This window comes from Protomyctophum bolini, assembly GCF_963924005.1.
Source record: "Protomyctophum bolini genome assembly, chromosome: 18".
Taxonomy (NCBI): Eukaryota; Metazoa; Chordata; class Actinopteri; order Myctophiformes; family Myctophidae; genus Protomyctophum; species Protomyctophum bolini.
In genome coordinates, this window is record NC_137879.1 from 21,684,441 (window position 1) to 21,706,307 (window position 21,867).

The 21,867-nt window shown below is 39.9% G+C and overlaps 2 protein-coding genes across 6 annotated transcripts in view; one reads left to right on the forward strand and one right to left on the reverse strand.

Moving 5' to 3' along the window:
• The window catches only part of wdr90 (WD repeat domain 90), a 32,496-nt gene extending 16,599 nt beyond the window's left edge, over positions 1 to 15,897 (reverse strand). The window contains exons 1-17 of the mRNA XM_080790041.1: positions 15,447 to 15,897; positions 13,089 to 13,180; positions 12,772 to 12,948; positions 11,737 to 11,875; positions 10,625 to 10,795; positions 9,631 to 9,757; positions 8,976 to 9,058; positions 8,373 to 8,485; positions 7,235 to 7,501; positions 6,571 to 6,633; positions 6,365 to 6,433; positions 5,467 to 5,577; positions 4,837 to 4,982; positions 4,645 to 4,702; positions 3,408 to 3,526; positions 3,118 to 3,279; positions 938 to 1,068 (exon numbers count right to left, since the gene is read on the reverse strand). Coding sequence (XP_080646167.1) covers positions 938 to 1,068; positions 3,118 to 3,279; positions 3,408 to 3,526; positions 4,645 to 4,702; positions 4,837 to 4,982; positions 5,467 to 5,577; positions 6,365 to 6,433; positions 6,571 to 6,633; positions 7,235 to 7,501; positions 8,373 to 8,485; positions 8,976 to 9,058; positions 9,631 to 9,757; positions 10,625 to 10,795; positions 11,737 to 11,875; positions 12,772 to 12,948; positions 13,089 to 13,180; positions 15,447 to 15,459 — 2,041 coding nt within the window. The 5' untranslated portion in view covers positions 15,460 to 15,897. The remainder of the gene's footprint in view (positions 1 to 937; positions 1,069 to 3,117; positions 3,280 to 3,407; positions 3,527 to 4,644; positions 4,703 to 4,836; positions 4,983 to 5,466; positions 5,578 to 6,364; positions 6,434 to 6,570; positions 6,634 to 7,234; positions 7,502 to 8,372; positions 8,486 to 8,975; positions 9,059 to 9,630; positions 9,758 to 10,624; positions 10,796 to 11,736; positions 11,876 to 12,771; positions 12,949 to 13,088; positions 13,181 to 15,446) is intronic.
• A 180-nt stretch (positions 15,898 to 16,077) lies between these two features.
• cluap1 (clusterin associated protein 1) lies at positions 16,078 to 21,328 on the forward strand. Of its 5 annotated transcripts, XM_080788391.1 has the most exons (13): positions 16,088 to 16,204; positions 16,350 to 16,472; positions 16,629 to 16,740; positions 16,844 to 16,928; positions 17,459 to 17,638; positions 17,967 to 18,062; positions 18,282 to 18,365; positions 19,022 to 19,155; positions 19,299 to 19,440; positions 19,529 to 19,601; positions 19,770 to 19,886; positions 19,982 to 20,034; positions 20,828 to 21,328. In XM_080788391.1, the coding sequence occupies exons 2-13, from the start codon at positions 16,451 to 16,453 to the stop codon at positions 21,008 to 21,010; spliced, it is 1,281 nt and encodes a 426-aa protein (XP_080644517.1). In that variant the 5' UTR covers positions 16,088 to 16,204; positions 16,350 to 16,450; the 3' UTR covers positions 21,011 to 21,328. The 5 variants fall into 5 exon arrangements, with proteins under 5 accessions (XP_080644516.1, XP_080644518.1, XP_080644519.1 ...); XM_080788390.1 differs by having other exon boundaries at positions 16,078 to 16,472; XM_080788392.1 differs by having other exon boundaries at positions 16,078 to 16,472; positions 19,770 to 19,880.
• The last annotated feature ends 539 nt before the right edge of the window (positions 21,329 to 21,867 follow it).

Genomic DNA, 21,867 nt, shown 5'->3' on the forward strand with positions numbered 1-21,867 from the left:
TGTTTCTTTTCTACTGTTGGGAAATATCCCTGAAGATTTTCTAACACGTGATAAATATTTAATCAAGATCCTCTTAGCATCAAGGAAAAAAGCAATCACACGACGCTGGTACCAACAGGACCCACCAACGAAAGATCAATGGATGGACATTATTGAGGAACTGTATTCTATGGAAAAACTTTCATAAAAACATTCATACTGAGACTACAAGAGGATAAATTCTATAAAAAATGGGAAAAGTGGAATCTCTTCTCTCAGCCTAGTGATATTGCAATAGAATTTCATTGAATGTTTATTGTAATATGAAAAATGCAGCCTTTTTTTCTTTTAATTTTTGTCCTTTTTCTTTTCTTTTTCTTTCCCATATTGTCTTGTTAGTTGTTTTTTTGTTTGTGTCTGTTCTTCCTTCAATAAAAATTAAGTGAAAAAAAAAAAAAAAATCTCTTATTGTCTCAGTCTCATTACATTACTTGAATATATCTTCCCTTCTTCTCTGGAGTCCTGCCTCAAAGCAGACCAGAGGTAGAAAACTGTCGTTTCCTGATGTCATCGCTAGGGACACATGCATCAGTAGGAACTGGGGATGACAATGAAGGACCGGAAAGTCTGGTGTGGCATTGTGAAATCCATGATCTCGACCGCGGTCGAAAAATGATGATGATATCTCTCTCTTTATCCCTCTCTTTCTGTCTTCAGTGGCACTTAACTGTGCATGATTCATATCAGACCCTCACTCGTGAACAAGTCCCTGCGACACTTGAACTCCATCACTTGGGGCCAGACCTCATTCCGGGGTAAATTAAAAAAGGTTAATGCTCGCTGGTACATTCTAGTGTTGAGCAAGCCCCAACCTCACCCAAACAAACTTCCCATGCGCCTACATGGCAACATGTCAACCCTGCTGCTAGTGTAAATGTTTCCTCCGCGCTACGCCTACCTGAGCTGAAGGTCTGTTTCTCCCTGCGCTGTGCGTGGCGCTGTTGTGCTGGCAGTAGCCTCCGGACATTCTTTATAATCACTCTGCTGTAGTCAATCTCCAGAATGTGGCCACTCCGACTGCTGACAAATCTGTGGATGAACAAGCAGCATTAACAGGGTAGTCTCAACTCTCAAATGTCTATATGTTTGGCGTTTAGAATTCATACATTCTATAATATAATTTCTTATTGATATGAAAATCTGCCAATAAAAACAGATGATCAGTTAAAATAAGAAGGCACTTAAAGAATAGAATCACTATATAATATACTATCTTCACCATATACTAAACAGCAGGTCACGTGCACGCTCACCCGGCAGACTGCTGGGTGAGCACTGGTGCTTTGGCACGGGGGGTCAGATCAACATATGGAATGAATGTACTGGCCATATATGGAGCGTGTTTTGAGCGTACAGGGTTTGATGAGGTCAGATCAATATGGAATGTCAGAACAGGTCAGCTTCATACAGTATATGGAGATCTAAGGGTGGCAGTGTCTTGAGTGTACAGGGTTTGATGAGGGCCCAGGTAGGGCCTTGCCTTAAAGCGCAAATAACATGCATTTTAAAACTGCTTTTAATATTTAATAATCTTATTGTCTATGTCCCTCAAAGTTATTTCTAATGGTTTGAGCCTCAATCACCACTGATATAACCAGTCCTTGTCATTTCTTTTTGGACTTTGAAAGCGGTTTTAGCTGCAGTACCACAATGTCCTGAGGTGGTGGGAGTGCTGATATGCAGATTATTTAATATTTGAGTCATTATAATACTCATGCTAGATAAAACCAGGCTTGTTTCCATTCCATGCCAGCTTGGAAAATCAACAATGGTGGACATTGTAAACAAAGTGGAAATGCAAATTTGCAACTGAAGACTGAAGAAAAGGAGGAATTATATAAAGTAGGGTGACATTGATGACATCACGATGAGGCCAAAATCAGTCGAGCTGTTTCTGAGAGCAATTTCCATTAAAACACCCATATGACATGAAGGCCTGGTTGTTCAAAATTGGTTATGTGTGGGGATAGAAAACACACATGGGAGCCCCAAAAACACAAAAGAAATTGAAAAAGTTAGAATTTTATGTTATAGGTCCTTTAAACTCCGGGAGTGTTGAGAACTCTAGTTCAGCCGTGCGTGGCTGCACTAATAACTTTGGGGCGGGCCCGTCTGCAATTTGAATGGACAGGTATCAGTCAAAAGAAAGACATCACAACGGTTATATCGTTCAACTTTACCCGAGTATAGTGTTATCTGCAGGATATAACTACAACCACAATGTGTCATAATGTTCCATTGTATTGTATTGTTATGTTGCCTTCTCTGGGGTTAGGCTAGAGTCTAGCCGCTAGACTTCTTGCATAATTGAACATGTTAGTTCTTGTAGCCAGATGTTCTCTTGTCAATGACCTGATGAAGATCAAATAGATCGAAACGTTGTCAGTATTTAAATAAAGAACGTCTTGCTATTACCTGTGGTGTGCGGGCTCCATCCAATCTACTCTTGTCAAAGTAAATATGCTTGAATATGATGATATTGCAAAGTGAAAAATCTAAGTGTTAATTATAGCCCTAAATGGATTATTTAATTGTCACCAGAGATTACCTTTAAGTTGGCAGTGCACCGTGTTTCCTCAAGTTCTATCCTGGTGTGGACTATTTATATAATGTCTCTTAGTGAGAGCTAAACCAAGTATGCCGAATGCAATCTTTTCCATAATCTTTTCAAGCTCAGTGGGAAATGGAATAAAATGTTCTGCTGTAATGAATGAGCTCAGAGGAGAGGGGGAGGGGGGCATTTCATCAGAAACATTTGGATCTCTCATGTCAAGAGTACACTTAAGAAACACAGGAAAGATAGTTAGGATCACATGCAACACATTTCGTAAGTATGATTCAACTGGCTGCGCCACATTGGGGATCAGGGACAACAGGTCATCTTTTTCATGTCTAGGACATTTTTTCAAGATGTTTTGAAAATAGCAGACCTAGATTGCAACGTGAGAAATAGATTATGCAATCTTGTAGATCAGACCTGTTGTATATAGGATTACAGTGGCTTTTTTCAGATTCCACTTTGAGAACCACTGCTTTAACAGTATTGAGCAGCGTGTGGCGAGGGTTCTGCTGACTTACAGAGTTCGATCGTCTGGTTCGCGGTCAGCAGGGTGTCCCTCCTCGAAGCACACATCGGTGAACTCCAGCGAATGGTACTCTCCGAGGTTGACTGGACAAGAGCGCAAGGCCCTGTTCCGCAAGCGCCAGAGACGCACATTGTCACGCCCGCACGATACCATCCTGAATGCACACACCAGACAAATGACCAAACACACACTTTCAATTAATTAATACAAGGTTGTATATAATATAGAAAATAATCATATTTCAAATCCACCAATTTACCTTTACAAAATAAGCGTAATTACCTTGTATCGTCAAAGGAGGTGATCTTCATGGTCTGGATGTCCACATCCGTGTGTGCTTTAGCAAGGACCGTCACCTCTCCCCCTCTACTGACATGTAGAGTGTTCCACACCACCACCATCTGTAGAATAAGGTTGAATCAGCGAACCAGGAAAGAGAGATACTCTACTGAGGAGGGACTAAAAGCACTACAACATGCAGAGATACTCTACTGAGGAGGGACTAAAAGCACTACAACATGCAGAGATACTCTCTACTGGGGCAGGGGTTCTCAACTTGGGGGTCGCGACCCCTCAGGGGCATCAAAGTTATTTTGGGGGGGGGGTCCCCAAATTATTAATATATTTCTTTTAATTTTTTTCCCTTTTTTTATTATTATTATTATTATTTGCAACTGACTGGCTGGAAAATGGAAATTTAGACTTTGCATACAGCACCTTTAAAAAAAACTAGAATATCATGGAACAGTTGGTTTATTTCCATAATTCCATTCAAAATATTTAACTTTCATAGATTATAGATTGTGCACACAACATAAATGATTTCAACTATGTATTTATCCTTACACAATTTTGGCTTCCAGCTCATAAAACCAGCTAAAACAGAATTTAAAAAAAATGAATACTGTGAAGAAATCACCATTATCATTTTTGCAGAGCATGAATGTTTTAATCTGAATGCCAATTAAGAAATTAGGATCACATCAAACTCACGTCGCGAGACATGGCCAAAGCAATTTCGGGGGTCCCCGGCCAAAAACGTTGAGAACCCCTTGATTAAGGCACTACAACATGCCTGCAACATGCATGCAACATACTCTCTACTCACTAAGGAGGGACTGAAGGCACAGTAACATTCAGAGACACTCTCTTCTGATCCTCAAGCAAGGCACAGTAATATTCAGATTCAGATATACTGTCTAAGGCAGGGGACTAAGATTCAGTGACTCATCCAACACATACTGTGCCGCACAAATTCAGAAATAGGTTATAGTATACAGTAGTATCTGCCAATATCTGTTTTTCATCTATTTACTTATTTATGGGAATGTGTTCTCTTTCCTAAATCATCTTTTGTAACTTCCAAGTATTTGTTTCACGGTAGTCTATTTTTTTATATTCTCTCTTTATATTCTAGTCATAGCGTTTCAAAACTGTACTGTGCTTTTCAAATCGAATTGATCTGGGTTGTTTTCTCCACCGTAATGTCAAGTACTGCTAATTATAGAAAACGGCTTACTGTTTTGCTGTGCTTGTCTTTGCCCACACCACAGAGCAACCCGCCACTGTATGAGAAGCTTTAGGAGGCAGAGATGCACAAAAGAAAATAAGTCATTGAATGATTGTAATGCTTTGTAATCCCAACATGTATGGCCTATCTTTACTTTTGCTCTTCAGATAAACCATTTAAATATGTTTTAATTTTGTTCACCTTAGTAAAGACAATGAATGAGCATGTGTCCTGAACATGGCCATGCACATTCCTTTGTGATAGTTCCACACTCTGACCACGCTATGGTTGCCAGACTGTGCTGAGGCTAGTACTGTAGTGTTACCGTTGAATGCTAATGAAGACACCTGTAGCCACACACACACACGCACACGCACACGCACACGCACACGCACACACACACACACACACACACACACACATTACCTTCTGCATTTCCAAGCTAAAAAAATACATTCCCCAAGTTATATCCATGCACATTGTGACATGATGACTCTTGTCACATCATGCATGAAAACAATGCAGGGTACTTGGGGAATAGAGAAATACTGGCTCATACATCATAGCTTGAATGGTAACAGGAACAGAGTGGGCACCTCAATGTAAACTTGTAACAGGAACAGTGGGCACTAAGGAAGAGTGGGCAGTCTGGGCAACTCAATGTAAAATTGGCTATTAAGTCCAAAATGATAAACATTTTATATTTGGAGGTCATGTAAAGTATTCTACATGATTAGAACATGATTGAAAAATTGACAATTAAGGTCTAATATTTCTACAATTGCGACAAATTGCTATAAAACCTGTACGAAGTTGTATCCGCTTGAATACCTTATCAGTGTGGCCAATAAAGAATCGCTGTTGACCAGAGGAAATCATCATTGACACGATGATAGCATGACAGGGATACACCACTGCATCCCCGGACGCACTCCACAGCACCTGGAGAGAAGACAATGATAACCTTTAGCCTCCTTTTGGTTTGTATGCAACACATTTCTGCATTTAGTGCAAAGATGCACCCATTAAATGTCATTGACCATGTTTCAATAGGGGGGTGAAGGGGTTCTCAACTAGGCTTGGGCGATATTGATTTTTTGATATCGGTATTGATAACGTGAATAATATCGCGATTATCGGTATTATCGATTATCAGCCTTATTAATTAGCCAGGAACCCGAAATGCTGCCAAACAGCAGTATTTCCAGATGTTTTTTTACGAATCAACTTGCTAGGACTAGGACCGGCGGCGCCATGTTTTGTTTGCTTTCCTGGGCGGAGGCGGTCCGACGACGCTGCTGTCGCCTCGTCGCCGTAATTCAGCGTCAGTGCCAGTCAATGCATGGACACTAAGTTATTAGGCAAATTAGTTGTTTAAAATGAAATACTCGTAAATTCATCACAGACACACACATACAGTAATGTAGATGTTTATTTAAAAGAAAATCCATATTTACATGACGGTAAAATTACGATATTGGGTATTATCGGTATTCGATATTATTTATATACTCCACGATATTACCGATATTGATTTCAAATATCGCGATAAACGGTAATATCGATATATTGCCCAAGCCTATTCTCAACTTTTATTTTCTTGTCCGTGAAGCGCTTATTTATTTGGTAATTTAAGCGTTGAACTGTTCATTCTGAGGTCACAATACAGTACTAGAGTATGAGCGGCCTGCCAACTTGTTAATCGCAACTCGCACAAACAAATACTTACACATTTGGTGGTGGCTCCTCCAAAGCCAATGATTCGGTTGAGCCTGAGAATGGGGTCTGGCTGCAGCTTCTAATGACATAAATTTATATGATATGGGGTCAATGTAGAAACATTGTGTTGGGACTGGAGATCCAAGAAAAATATAGTCACTGATTCAAGTATTGCTGCATATTTAACGTCGCTCTGCCATACACATCTCGTCTTACCTGCAGTTTGGTTTCCTTGGTTGAAGATAGATGGACAGGTCGGGAAACTGCAGTACATACAATCTGAGAAGATAATACAATACATTTAATAGCATCGCCATGTGAGAACAAAACAATTACTAATGCATGACACTGTACGTGGTGTGCTGCAAACAGCACAGTGAATGTGGGACGTGCACAGTAATGTTTTTACACTGACTTAAATTAGACTACGTTAACCCATTAAGACGTGGAACGCATCTGTGTCACAGTGTTGCCTTAGCTATTAACCACTTGAACTATTACTTTAAACTTTAAAATGTTTAAATACTTTAGGTTGGAAAATAGCAGATCTACAAGCTCATAAAGCTACTGTACAAGCTTGTAGATCTGGTATTTTCTTTTAATCATGAAAATGTGTGCAAATTCTTTCACAGCTAACGTGTTTAATCAAATCTTTGCTTCTGGGGAGTCCCTGGAACAACATTTTTTCAGATGGGGACCGGCGTCCAAATACACATAATATTTGGGGTCCATGACAAGAAAAGGTTTGAGCACCTTTTCAGAAAACTGTTAGGATTTAAGAAGACATTTGTATAATTGGGTCCTCACAGGTCTTAATCATTGGGTTAATAGAACGGTTATTCTGTAAGTATGTATGTATTCATGTCCAAACTCTATTTACAGGAAGTGCAACTGCTGTCTGTAAACATGTCACCACCTCCTCTTCCTCCTCGCTGTCATTGCTGAGGTCATCCTCATTGTCACCGGCACTGTGAGGTGGCCCAGGGGTCACCCTTAGGGACTCAGAGCCTTGCGACTCCTCCGGACTTGTGTCATCTCTGTGGCACAACCGGTCCTCCTGGGGCTGGTAGTCTGATGCACTCAGGGCAGTGGAAACAACCCCCAGCTCAGGTACATTTGTTACGAGGGGGGTTAGACTCCGTGGTCGCTGCAAATCGAAGAGGAGAATATAAATGTGGAATAAACAGTCAGGAACATGTTCTATTCTCACATATATTACGAAGGTTTCTATTATACAGTTGTAGCCATTGTGTACAGTACAGTTTTCTGTTCCTGATATAATAACATAATACTATCAGTATGTTTCAATCTGAATTGCCTGTTTGGTTATTGAGTGGTTGTATATCTGTATAAATTATGATATATGTATCATATCGTTGCTGTCGGGAGGAAACCTCTTAACTCCATTTTTGAGGTTTTTGCATAAATCAATGCTATTGATCACTGTGATCATTGTGTCGTTTCGAAAATATTGAACCAATGGAAAGTAGTAAAAAACGCTTTGGACAAAACCTCTTAACTCCATTGGACCCTCAAACTGTCTGCTAAAACAACTAACTCCACCACCTCTACCCCAATCATGCAAGTAATTGACAATATATAAAGTCACGGGCGGCGGTGGCTCAGGGGTAGAGTGGCTGGATGGCAACCGCAAAGTTGCCAGCGAACCCGGGCTCCCCCAGAGTTGGTGTCGAAGTGTCCTATGTAAAGCGCCTTGGATAATGGCGCTATATAAATGCACCATTTACCATTTACCACAACACCAACTTTGATGAGGCAGTATTGTTTTGTTTTCAAAATATAAGATTTTCTACATTTACATTTCCTGAAAAATGAACATTTTGGAGTTAGATGGTTTCCCCCCCAACAGCAGAGATATACATTATACAGATTATAACCACTCAATAACCAAACAGGCAATTACATACAAACTGTAGAGTACAGTGCGTAGCTACTGTACTGTAGGATCACCAGAGCACCTATTAAAATGTATACTGTATCTACCTGCTGAGACTTACTGGTCTAGGTGTGATTCTCTGCTGTATGAGGGACACACAGTCCTGTATTGGTTTGCTGATATCGACACTGCGAGACAACTCTCTTAATGGACTCTCTCTGGCTCGATCAGATGCTGGAGTAGATAATACAATTTATTTGTATGCACATTTACAGATAGTACAATTTAATTTACATTTGCAGAATATGATACAATTTATTTGTATGCACATTTACATTTCTCACACTAAATGTGCAACAGAATACAATACCGTAATAATAAAGATAGCGACATGACAATGCATGAGCCACAAAACATGATAGAAATGTTTTCCTGTGATAAATTGTGTACTGTACTGTATGTTTTTATAGTGCCATATTGTACAGTAGTACTTTTGGAGTGCTTTCGATATTAGGGACTACTGGCATTGTTTACTAGTCAGCATGATTGAAAGTAGGCTATGCGTTAGAATCATTTAGTCATTTGTTAAACAAAAGTATTATGTACAGTATTACAGTACCATATAACATATCAACAACTGAACTAAATATGTTGCTATGTAAGCATAATAGTTAGATGTACAGTAGGCTACATATACTGTATAATTAATACAGTATTAGCATACTTAAGTTACATGTTAGCAGCTTATTAGAGGGATCGCCTTTCTGAATGGAGTCGAAGGGAAGCTTTGCTCCTTCTGACGGAAACCTGTTGGAATGAAGAAGCCGATTATCAATACGTATTGATAATTTACACTACTGACTACAGGACTACTGAAATTTGTCTTTTCAGACATCCTTCCTTGACTCATAATTCGTTTTGTCCATGAAGTCTGAATTTGAGCATTTCATAATAGGCAAAAGAATATATATATTTGCAAAAATACCAGTAGGTAAACAATCAACAAAAATAGCAGAGGGGACCAAGTTGCAGGACACTGTGGTCAACAAAGTATACAGGGTACTGTTAACTGTTTATATTTATGTGGTTAAACATCTTAATGCACAATATGAAATTCCTAGATCGACATAGGCCAGCACCCTTTGGGCAGCCAGGCTATGCATGCAAACAGACACAGGTTTTGCGACTTTATACTATAGATATAAAAGATGTGACATCAGAAAATAAAGTTCAATATAGCAGCTAAATAGAAATATCTAAAAGTATGTAAACCGGACACACCCTGTGTTAGTGTGTTATCCTCTGAAACAAGCCAGGAACTTTCAAAACTATACCGATTTGCTTTGATCTGTATTCTGTTTGCAGCTCCGGTTGCCCACCTAATGTAGTCGTAGAGGTCGTGCCAGCTGCATCCCTTGGGCACGGGGAACGACATGTCCCTGGGCATGGGACCAGTGCCCCGAGACGATGCCAGGCCCATCAGCTTGGCCTCACTGAAAGACACTCCTGATGGCACACGAAGAGAAAAGATGAAAATAGCTTTTGAGAATTGAAAATGTAAAATAGCATTCAGTACACACAGAAAGTAATTATCTGAGTTTTTCTGATTACACTGTATTATCAATAATGAAGAATGCTAAAACTTTGAAATAAGTCCTTCAACTTAGCATCATTCATTATTTGTTTTAGATGAGGGCATTTTGTGTTCTCAAAGAGATAGGTAGGTAGACATGGGGCTTTGTGGGAGGACCCGTTGTACCAGTCAGCCTTTGTCCCTTTTATGCCCAATTGCCCATATATGGAGATCCCTGACAAATCATGACAATTAACAATTTTGGGGGGCAAACAAATAATTAGAAAGAAGAAAAAAGGGTAGGGTACAACACTTTTTTTCTTCTTTCAAATTATTTGTTCGGCCCAAACAAAATTTGTTTATTGTCATGATTTGTCAACTCTGTTGGCTTTGTCCGAGGCTTACAGGTCTTTAAATAAATACTTTTTGAAACGTCTATGGGAAAAATGTATGGGAAATACTCGTCTGGCGCCCTGCGACACACTATAGTATAGACCAAGATGCACTGTGGAGGATTCAAACTCTACTCTCCAGTGTGGCCCATGAGAGGACCTCTGGCTAATATGACTGGAAGCACCATGCAGGATGTGTGACTCACCAGTTCTGCTAGTCAACTCAATGTTGGACAGACAGATGCAAAATTACACAGTGTATCGTACTAGGTATTGTGTTGCTGTAACTGTGTCTTTTCTTCAGTACAAAAAAGTGATGCGCAACAACCATTTCTCTGACATCATATTCAGTTTTAGTCAAACATTTTCATTTGTGTGAATCTCACTCTTTATCAGAGCAAGTCTCACCTGGGTCCAGCAACAGGTCACTGGTGAACATGTTTTTCACTACCATGTTGGCGCAAAGCTTGACACACTTGAGATGACTGTGGTGACGGTTGAGATAGACAGACAGGATGTACTGCAGGTCCAACATGAGACAGGTCCACCGCACCATGGAGGGGGCTGGACCAACCAGATCTGAAAGAAACAAACAGTAACTGCAGCCGAACTGGAATATACTGTATTTATATCCGTCTATAACATCTAAATGTATCACATACACATTTTGTTACCCAGCAGTGTATTGTGTCTGTGTTGTGTATTCAGAGACTATAAGGTCCTATCTTTCGCCCAGTGCAAGGCTACACAAAGCTGCTTTAGCTCCCAGCACAAGACGCATTCTGTACGTCCCCTGCTGACGCAATGGTTACATTTGTCTAAATACCACATTATTTAGGTGGTGGTCTTAAAATTAGGCGTTATCACAATGCACGCTATTTTCCCCACAGATTTTGCTCAGCCACAACACTGCCACTGCATTTTTGGACACCTCTCGTTTCCATGTGATGTTTCGGTGAGCACAGAGAGAGCTTTTGTTTCATCACAGTTCTTGACATCAAATTACATTATTAATTCTGCTCCCATAGTCTGTAATCTGCAAGTCTCAAGTTAAGACTGTGCACCATAGCGCAAAGCACAACTTTTTAAACACAAAGACACCATGCACACTGAAACCAGCTTTGGATATCAAAACATACAGTATATGCACATGTACTATACATGTCCTACATGTACTATACAGTATATGTAAATGTACTGTACATATGCATACCAGTAGATACATGGAAATACAATAGATATTTATACACACTGTACAGTGTACAGTGAACACAGCTTACTGTGACCAATGTATGATCAATGTAAATACTGTTTTTATTCTCTTCTTACTACTGTCTGCTGCTGCTATTATGTATTTATTATTCTGTCAGATATTGCTACTGCAGCTTTTCTTTCATTCATTTCATTGTTGTATTGAGTTACTGTTGCTGCTACAATGCTGTGCTGAAAAACCAAAACCAACAAATTTGACATTTGAATGTACAGAAGATGTAAAAATGTTGAAATATTTAATATATTACCACGTCTGGCTGATTTGGCCGTGCTTTCATAGACAGAGTCCTTTGCAGCTCCACACAAGAAAGGAAAATGCAGCGAGGTAGCAGTGGACTTAAACTCCTTAAACATGTTAGAAAAGGAGATGCGAACCGCTAGGCCCTCCTACAATAAATACAATACAGCATTGAGAGAAAGGTTAACATTTGGTTAATGTTAACAATTGTGTAAAATGTATACAAAATGTATGCAACCGTGTCAGAAAATGGCACCATTGGTACTGCCAAAGAACACTGCTAGATATTTGCCCCCAGACACAGCACGTGCCAATGTCATATCGAAATTCATATTTAGCTGCCTTTCAAATGACACGTGATGTATTATAAATTACTATTATTATATAGTAATATAAATTACTATATATTTGACAGTGAGTCTCCGAAGCTTTACACTACTCCCTCAACTAATTGTGAGATTAATGAAAATTCTTTGAATTTTAACTTTGAATGTCACGGGCAACCTTAATAAGGACATTCATGGCTGAAATATATTCAAAGAAGCACCTCAGTTTATCAGAGACTGGCTGAATGACTGAGGAAGCAGCATAAATTAATTGGCAGGGCATATTTGCACATAACCGTTACCAGAATCTGTCTCTATTTTAACCAAGTATTAGGTGCACAGGGCAATTAATAAGCAGCACTCTGGGAACAATGTCTTGCTCAAGGACACTTCAACGCAATGCCAGGAGTATGACACTGCTGCTCCAAGTAGGTAAGCAGACCCAACTAACTAAAATAAAATGCTGGGGCACTGATGTGGCCAGTGGTTAAGGTGCATACCAAATACCGGTATAGGCTCTAATGCAGCCCAGACAGCCCAGACAGATTCGATTCCCGAGTCCGACAACCTTTGCTACATGTCACTCCCTGTCCCTCTGCCCCCGTTTCCTGTCATTCTAAAACGGCATTATCCGAATAAAGGCAGAAAAGCCCCAACACTATATATATTTGTGTGTGTCAGCCGTCAGGGTTATGAATTCAAACCGGATCAGTCACTACCTCTGCAGCAACATCCAGGTGCACCATAAAGTATTTGGCAGGAGTGGGTTTAAACAGGAGGTAGAAATAGTGCCCTGTGAGTCCCAGAGTTTGAGTGCTGTTCTTTGGTACAAGGATGTAATTGTTGGCTGGAACAGATCCCCTGATATGGAACACAGAACACTTCAACGTCTTGTCCTGGTGGGACATAAATAAAAGTTAAGACACTATAGTAAAGTAAATGTTCCAATTTAATGTCTGACACAGTTACAATGAAATAATGTTGGATATCATGTATGTTGTTCTTACAATGAAGTGATATTATGTAATGTATGTACCATGTATATTGTCACACTCCCTTCTTTTTTCGACTTCTTCCATTCTTCAACTCTCATGTGTTTGAAGATATTGACATATGGATGTTGCCATACTGAAAAAAGATAAAGGATTGATTGATTGATGCTTTTATTGACAAAATAATACCATATACGAGTCAGAGAGCTTATTTCCATTGTGGGCTTTTAAATATCAGTAAACCTTACATTTTCATTAGAGACATCCACATTTTGCTTATGCTTATGACTAATCTTAACAGGTTTTTTTTTATAATTTTGAAAAACATTTTAAAACAGTGAAAATAGACAATCTACAGCAATACATTGTGAACTTGTAGATGGCGCAGAATGGCTGATAAGACAATGCATGATTTAAAATTCACATCATTTGTGATTACCCCACAATAACCACCTGTACATTTGTCATATCTGCCTAATGTGCTGTGAATGTCATCCCGTCGCCTGCATAGAATGCTGTCCATGTGAATCTCATGTAAAAGTGGAGACATTTATTTTTACTAAAGGTAGGGTGTGTTAGCAACACAAAACGTGGGACTCCCCTCTTTCCAGCTCCCCGGAACCACCAGCAACAAGGGTTTGCAGTCTTTTTATGGTTATTCATCATCAATATAGTAAAAAAAAATGTTTTGTTAAAATAAGTGTTAATTAGCCCAACATTCTGATAGTAAGAATTATTAGAGTTATAGTGTTTGTTTAGTAACAGCCAGGGGTCTCCCCATTTCTCCAGCCCTTTTAGTAAACAGAAAATGCATTTTCAGGTAAAATAAATAACCAAGTTTATCCAATCAAGAGAGAACTCATACAGGATGTAATGACACAACACAAATAAATGAGCATACCATTTTGAATCTGGAACACAGATGAATGTGAAACTGATAAATGGGTACTCTACTCTCTGATTGGCTGAAATTGGCAACCCACCTGAAAATTTATTTTCTGTATACTAAACTAAAGAACTCATGGCAAGAGGGTAGCCCCTCTCGGCACCCCCGTAAAGTTTCTGACATTTGGAATTTTGGATGTTTACAACTTCACGGGGGGTGCCACCGTGCCAAGAGGGGCAAGTCAGGTCGCTAACGGCGGTGGAGAAGACCCCTAGTTACTGAACAAACAAAACGAACAACTAAAAGAGGGTATTAACTTCTTTTTTTTAAATGCTACAACAACTTTCAAACGGATATACAAGAGTTTAAGGCAAGTTAAATCGGCGAGTAAAGAGCGCTACAAATTACAATACTGCCGAGATGAGTGTTGTGTGGGACTGTATGAGATCAGTTAACACTGCTAACAACATAGCTCCGTTTCGCAGCAGCGTAGACAAACGGAACTACTAACAACACTGCTAGCCTAGCAATAAAAGACTACATGCTGTCCATGTGAATCTCATGTAAAAGTGGAGACATTTATTTTTACTAAAGGTAGGGTGTGTTAGCAACACAAAACGTGGGACTCCCCTCTTTCCAGCTCCCCGGAACCACCAGCAACAAGGGTTTGCAGTCTTTTTATGGTTATTCATCATCAATATAGTAAAAAAAAATGTTTTGTTAAAATAAGTGTTAATTAGCCCAACATTCTGATAGTAAGAATTATTAGAGTTATAGTGTTTGTTTAGTAACAGCCAGGGGTCTCCCCATTTCTCCAGCCCTTTTAGTAAACAGAAAATGCATTTTCAGGTAAAATAAATAACCAAGTTTATCCAATCAAGAGAGAACTCATACAGGATGTAATGACACAACACAAATAAATGAGCATACCATTTTGAATCTGGAACACAGATGAATGTGAAACTGATAAATGGGTACTCTACTCTCTGATTGGCTGAAATTGGCAACCCACCTGAAAATTTATTTTCTGTATACTAAACTAAAGAACTCATGGCAAGAGGGTAGCCCCTCTCGGCACCCCCGTAAAGTTTCTGACATTTGGAATTTTGGATGTTTACAACTTCACGGGGGGTGCCACCGTGCCAAGAGGGGCAAGTCAGGTCGCTAACGGCGGTGGAGAAGACCCCTAGTTACTGAACAAACAAAACGAACAACTAAAAGAGGGTATTAACTTCTTTTTTTAAAATGCTACAACAACTTTCAAACGGATATACAAGAGTTTAAGGCAAGTTAAATCGGCGAGTAAAGAGCGCTACAAATTACAATACTGCCGAGATGAGTGTTGTGTGGGACTGTATGAGATCAGTTAACACTGCTAACAACATAGCTCCGTTTCGCAGCAGCGTAGACAAACGGAACTACTAACAACACTGCTAGCCTAGCAATAAAAGACTACAGAAGCTGTGGGCAAAATATCCAGTTTTAAATATGTGCTACTTGTTTAACGTTGCGTTACCTCTCGAAGCCATTGCGAGTGTCCAGTCGCAGGACAATGTCTCAGATAATCCACTTGTTGATAACGTTAGCGGGACTTATTTTTTCTTTGATGCCTCTAAAACGCTGTTCAGTGTTCACCATGGCAAAATAAGCGTTGTCTCAGTAGTTTCAAACCGTAAACATTGTATTTCGGGTGATTGCCATGGCGGTTTTCAATCTTGATACCCAAATAAACCAAAGCTTTGACAGGAGAGTTGCTGCCTTGAAACCTACAACTCCCGCTCCAGTCTCCGCGTATCCCATGGTGGGGCGTATCCCAACGAAAGAGCGTAGTGATTCGTGAGACGAAGGCGGCGCCGGTGACTCATGGGTAATGTAGTTTATAGGGTATTATACCAAAATGTTGCATTGGCTTTATCTTTCCTATCACACCGCATATTGTAGGCCACAAATATATTTCCCCAGGCATTTGTGTCTATCCTATCCACACCTAAGCCAGTGGTTAAATGTTTTTTTGCTTTGTTTTATTTTTATTTATTTTTTTAAATATCAGATCGACAACCTTGTAATTTGAGGTTCTACTGTTTGTTATCGTTACAGTACTGTTTGTCTGCTTTGACTTTCCGTAGTACTGGCTTCCATAGCGACAATACACAATCACAACCTGTGAGAGCTGGGTTAGCTAACGGCTAACTGAGCGACAGTAAACATTTCTATTTTCTACCTTTTTAAGAAACCAGATATGAATTACACCTTCATGTGTTATGAGGTTACAATGTGTGTCCGCTTTCTCCTTCCATACGTTGTGATTACATTGTTGTCGCATTTAGAGCATTTAACCGAGAGTTAGCTAGCTAGCTAACTTTTTTTTAAATTGGGTCCTTATTTACGTTAATTCGTATATTGTTTTATTGTGCTACAGTCTTGGGAAATAATCTGCCTGTCTACCTAGAACAATAAGACACACATCCTCATCTAAATTCATATTAAGATAAGTGTGTACCCCGAAGTGACAGGATTATTATGTCCTTCAGAGATTTAAGAAGTAAGTACAATTCACTGTCATGATCATCCTTAATTTTAAACGTCATATTTCAATTTGCACGGTTTTGAACAGTTTGCTTACCTTGAAAAAAACTTGTTCCGTAACATATTGGTCATCAAGGATGCCACCATATATGAGTTCATTTTCTCTTGTCAGATTTCACAGAAATGATGAGGGCCTTGGGCTATCCTCGCCTGATATCTATGGAAAACTTCAGAACACCTAACTTTACTCTGGTAGCAGAAATACTGTTGTGGTTGGTAAAGAGGTATGCTGTTTTGAGCTACAACACAGGCATTAAGTAGGCTATTACTTTAAAGATTGTTCAATTGAAGCCACATACAGTAATCTTTCATTGTCTGAACATGTAGGTATGAGCCCCAAATGGACATTCCCAGTGATGTGGACACGGAGTCAGACAGAATATTCTTCATCAAGGCTGTGGCACAGTTCATGGTGATGTCATTGATGCCTCAACATGACCATATATGTCAGATGATATTAGCAGGGCCAAGCCTGCAGCTAGCATCTCTATTATAACTGTCTATATCATTGTAGTTGAAAATAGTGTAAGCTGTGTAATATCTCTTTTTGTTTTATGAAGAAGTACTGTATCTTTAGCCGCAATTTGCAACAATAGATTTGTTTTATAATGGGATGAATCTAGAGTTGCAATACCTTACATTGACATCCCATTGATCCCAATTGCATTTCCGATCTGCTTGTATTAAACAACGTTAAACTGCAATATCGGTGAGTCACCAATATTGCAGCTGTAGGGAAAGCTTGAATTATCCTATTTCAATCTACAAAGCGTTTGTTTCATAAAACTCCACCGTAGACATCATGTTATTATGAGCTACTTTCTGCTAAAAAATTCTGCTAAGAAAATTATTGCAACTCTAGATTCATCCCATTATTAAAAACATCTAGTGTTGCAAATTGCTGTAATTTAAGGCTTTTCTTCACCTGTCACCTGATTGCAGGCAACTAAAGCTCATATCAAGCTGAACACCAAGCGTCTCTATCAGGCTGATGGCTATGCAGTGAAAGAGATGCTGAAGATCACTTCAGTGCTCTACAGTGCTATGAAGACCAAAGAGATGGCCTCAGGAGACCGAGTGGAGGATGACAACAGCAAGTTCAAGTTTGACCTGGGATCTCGGGTAAGCTATAAGAATGGACTCGGCTCTAGTGTTGTGTAGTATGATACTAACTGCTGCAGTAAGGTATTGTCATCTCTCCTCTCAATACTACTTAATTAGTCATCCCCACCCAGTACAAGTGGGTTTAATTTAATTTAGTTTGAAGCATAGTTTCATGAGTGAAGAACTGAAGGCGGCAGACATGATCTCATAATGTATTGCAATAATAATAACAATAGAGTGCTGTTAGCGGGAGATATTGAGACTCATCTGAATGTCTCTCAGCCAATCACAATGGGAGAATGTATGATATAATATAAATGTTAAACACGCCTGTCTCTTCCTTCAGGTTGCAGACCTTAAAACAGCTCGCCAGCTGGCCTCAGAGATCACAACCACTGGAGCATCCCTCTATGACCTTCTGGGAAAGGAAGTAGACCTGCGAGTGAGCTATGCAACACACACACACACACACACACACAAAAAATATATACATATATATATTGTGTGTGATGTTGCTACTGTATATACATAGCAACATCTACATCCGATCGCGGCAGACTACAGTATATTCACGAGATATCTCGAAGTTGGCACAGATTGATTAATGGGTAAACCTAATCTTTTTGTAACTCTTCATCTGTCTGTCTTCCGTCTCCTCCAGGAAATGAGAACTGCTGCCATCGCCAGACCTCTAGAGATCAATGAGACCGAGAAGGCCCTGAGAGCAGGCATTAAGGAGGTTCTGGTATGTTTTACAGGCTGGATAAAAGCTTTTTATTTATTTCTATAATTTCTCAGTAACTTTATGTACTGTATATACAGTATGCACTTACTTACTTGTATTCTAGTAATGTGATAATGGGAAAAATAATCTAAACCAGTTTACGTGATTAGGTCACAAATGGATTCCACTCCAAGAATGTCCTGCCTGATTGTTCTGCATTTGTCATCGCTTTAGTTTCATATGGCCAGGTCTTTGAAATTAGTTTCCTCCCAAAAATATTATTGCCTGCCACCATGTTAACCATTTTACTGCATCCATGATCATTGTTTTCTATGACAACAGATGCATTAAAAAACAACAAAGGGATCGGTTAAATAGTACTGAATGATTTGAAAGATTTGGCTAAATTCTAGCTGTGTTAAATGGCATCTCAATCCAATAATAGCTTTTATACAATTAAGCTTATCGCACTATGCTGCCTGGTTACATGACTACAGTAACTGCCTATATCGGAATATGATTCGTAGGATAGTGTGCCTCTAAAATTTCTAAATTAACTGACTCAATAAGCTATAACCGAACAAAGTGTGGTCTGCACTCTGCATTGTATCGAAAGTTTCCCCAGTCGTGCAGGTTTCCTTCTCTCTCATTCACTTATCCATGTGTTCCTGGTGCAGGAAAGTGTGGAGAAGACCAAAGACATGCTGAACAATGTAGCTTCCGACGAGACCAACCTGGAGGCTAAGATCGAGAAGAGGAAACAGGAGCTGGAAAGAAACAAAAAGAGGCTTCAGACACTGCAGAGTGTTAGGTGAGGTCATACCGCTGCCCCCTAGACAGACAAATTACTGTCTTGCAGAAGATATATGGGTCAAATGCATCTGTATAAATAACAATACAATGTGATCATCATGCTGGAATCTTTGTATTTCTTTGTATTTCAATATCTCCCAGGCCGGCTTTCATGGACGAGTATGAAAAGATTGAGGAGGAGCTTCAGAAACAGTATGAGACCTATGTGGAGAAGTTCAGGAACCTCAGCTTCCTGGAGTCTCAGTTGGACGACTACCACAGACTAGAGCAGGAGCGCTTTGAGGTGTGTGCGTGCAAGCGTGCGTTTTGGTAACCTAGTGTTTTGGGGTCCTTGCCATGAAAAAGTTTGAGAACCAACTACTCCTTTACAGGAAACGGAGAATACTCTGAGACAGATGCAGCAGAAAGTACAGGAGGAGGAGAGGAGGATGATGAAGAATGGTGGTAAGAGACACACACACACACACACACACACACACACACACACACACACACACGGTTCAGAGTGTGATGTTATTAACTACTATTGCTGGGGACCCCCTGGAACCCCCTCAAGGACCTCTGGGGGTCTCCGGACCCCACTTTGAGAACCACTGATCTTATTCTCTGCAGTGAAAGACTCTGACTCTGACATGGATATCCCAGAAGATGAAGGCTCAGACAGTGACATGGAGGACCACAGGCCTGCGAAACCACGGCCCACCCAACACGCCACTGTGGCAGGTAAAAGTAAGAATAAATATATATTTATATATTGTTTCCCCCATTAAAGTAAATAATTAATATTTTCTTAAATTCGGACCTCTATACTGTTTACTCCACAGGTCGAGGTGGTACTCGATCCATCGGTAACATGCAAGGTGGTGATAGCGAAGAGGTAAGTACTATAGCCATGGCACTATCCACATCACAAACACACATCCAAACAGCTCATGTCAGAATGCTGCACTGAAGTTCACTTGTGTGCTGTTGGATACATAATAAAAGAGCAAAACAGCTTTCCCTGAGAGTACAGAATGGTAGTCTTCTCTCTGATGCTAACTTTCTTTCAGAATTGAATCATCCTTTTTTTTAACAGCTACTCTTTGCTCCATTTCCATTTGATCCTTTTTCATTTTGATATAATTTTATACTTTTTCAAAATTGCTTCTCTGCACCAATTGTTTCTTCAACTTCCTTCACTTCATTTCCTCAGTTTCTGTCTCTGACTCATTTCAATTATGCAACCTTTCCCTCTCCTTATGCATTTCAAAAGCCAACCATGTCTGCCTCCAGAAGCTCATTCCCTCGTCCCCACACACGAAGGAAAGGAAAGGTTTGTGTAGCTCTGGGATGTAGGGGCAGTAGTTCCTTCCAGTAGATGCCAGTTTACCACATCCTTTTGTTTGTGTACATCCCACCCAAGCTCCCACACCAAAATACTTTAAAGTGCCTTCTTGATATAACTACTTTGTTGCACGTGGTGTCACACAGTGAAAATCGTAGATTTACAAGCGCACAATGGATGTGTTATGAGCTTGTAGATTCGCCATTTTCAATGCATGGCACCAATGCGCATGCAAGTATGCCGTGTTTGCTAGCTACTGTAGCTACAGTCCAGTATTGGGCGTCTAAGACCTATTTGCGGTGGTTATTTTAAATACCTGTTATCTGCGTGATCGCTCTTACAGACAGAGGACAGTGAAATTGACGTGGACGAGGATGACGAAGATGATGAAGAGGAGGAGGAGGAGGAGAACGAAGACCTGGAGGATGAAAATGACAGCCTGGAGGGATCGGCATCGAAGGTCACCCGACCTCCTAGAGGGACCCTTAGACCCCAGCTGTTGGAGGAGAGTGATAATGACTTCTGAATGGACATGTATGGACTGGTAGACATGCGTCACGTGTGTACACACAAATGTGCTCCTTTCTCTTTCACACACTCGCATACACAAACTCATAATAAACTATTCATACAGGCCACAACATTGTTTCCTTTCAGAGATCCAGTGTTACTGTTTATTTCAATACACTGACTAGGATGATGTCTCAAAGAACAGATAAATGTAAAGGGTCCATTTTTGTATACAGATTGCACAACACTGTTTTTTTCCCCCTTTTGCTAATTTATATAAGGCGATATATTTTGCCCAATAAAAACTACTTATTCAAAGTCTCCTTTGTGTCATTGGAGGTCACATGAAAAGTTAAAAATCACACCCGTGTGAAGTGAGGGGCGCTCTTATCATGACGTAACATGTCTATGTGCACAGACACATGACGTAAATTATCCATTCATTGTCAATGGTAATGTTTGTGTAGGACAACAATAGCCGATTTGCTCGTCCACATTATGACGTAAATTCTCCATTCATTGTCAATGGGAATTTAATGTTTGTGTAAGACGAAAATCAACACTAATAGCTGAATATAGGAGGGCCCCTCAAAAATGTTGCTACGTCGATGGCATCCAGTGCGACTTTAAAATGACCTTAAAAACACTTTGCAGGTTCTCACTCAAAAAGATAAAGGAAGCCAAAGTGGCCTCATCTCTGCCTCCATTACTGGCGGTCACTATGGCAACAGTATGAATACAACACATGAACTGACCAAATAATGTAACGCTTCATCTGAAGCCGTATAGGCTATTTTCATGCTTTTGTTCCTACAAACTATGCATAGATTAAAATGTTATTAACTTTAACCTATCAATGTCTCAGTAAAGCAT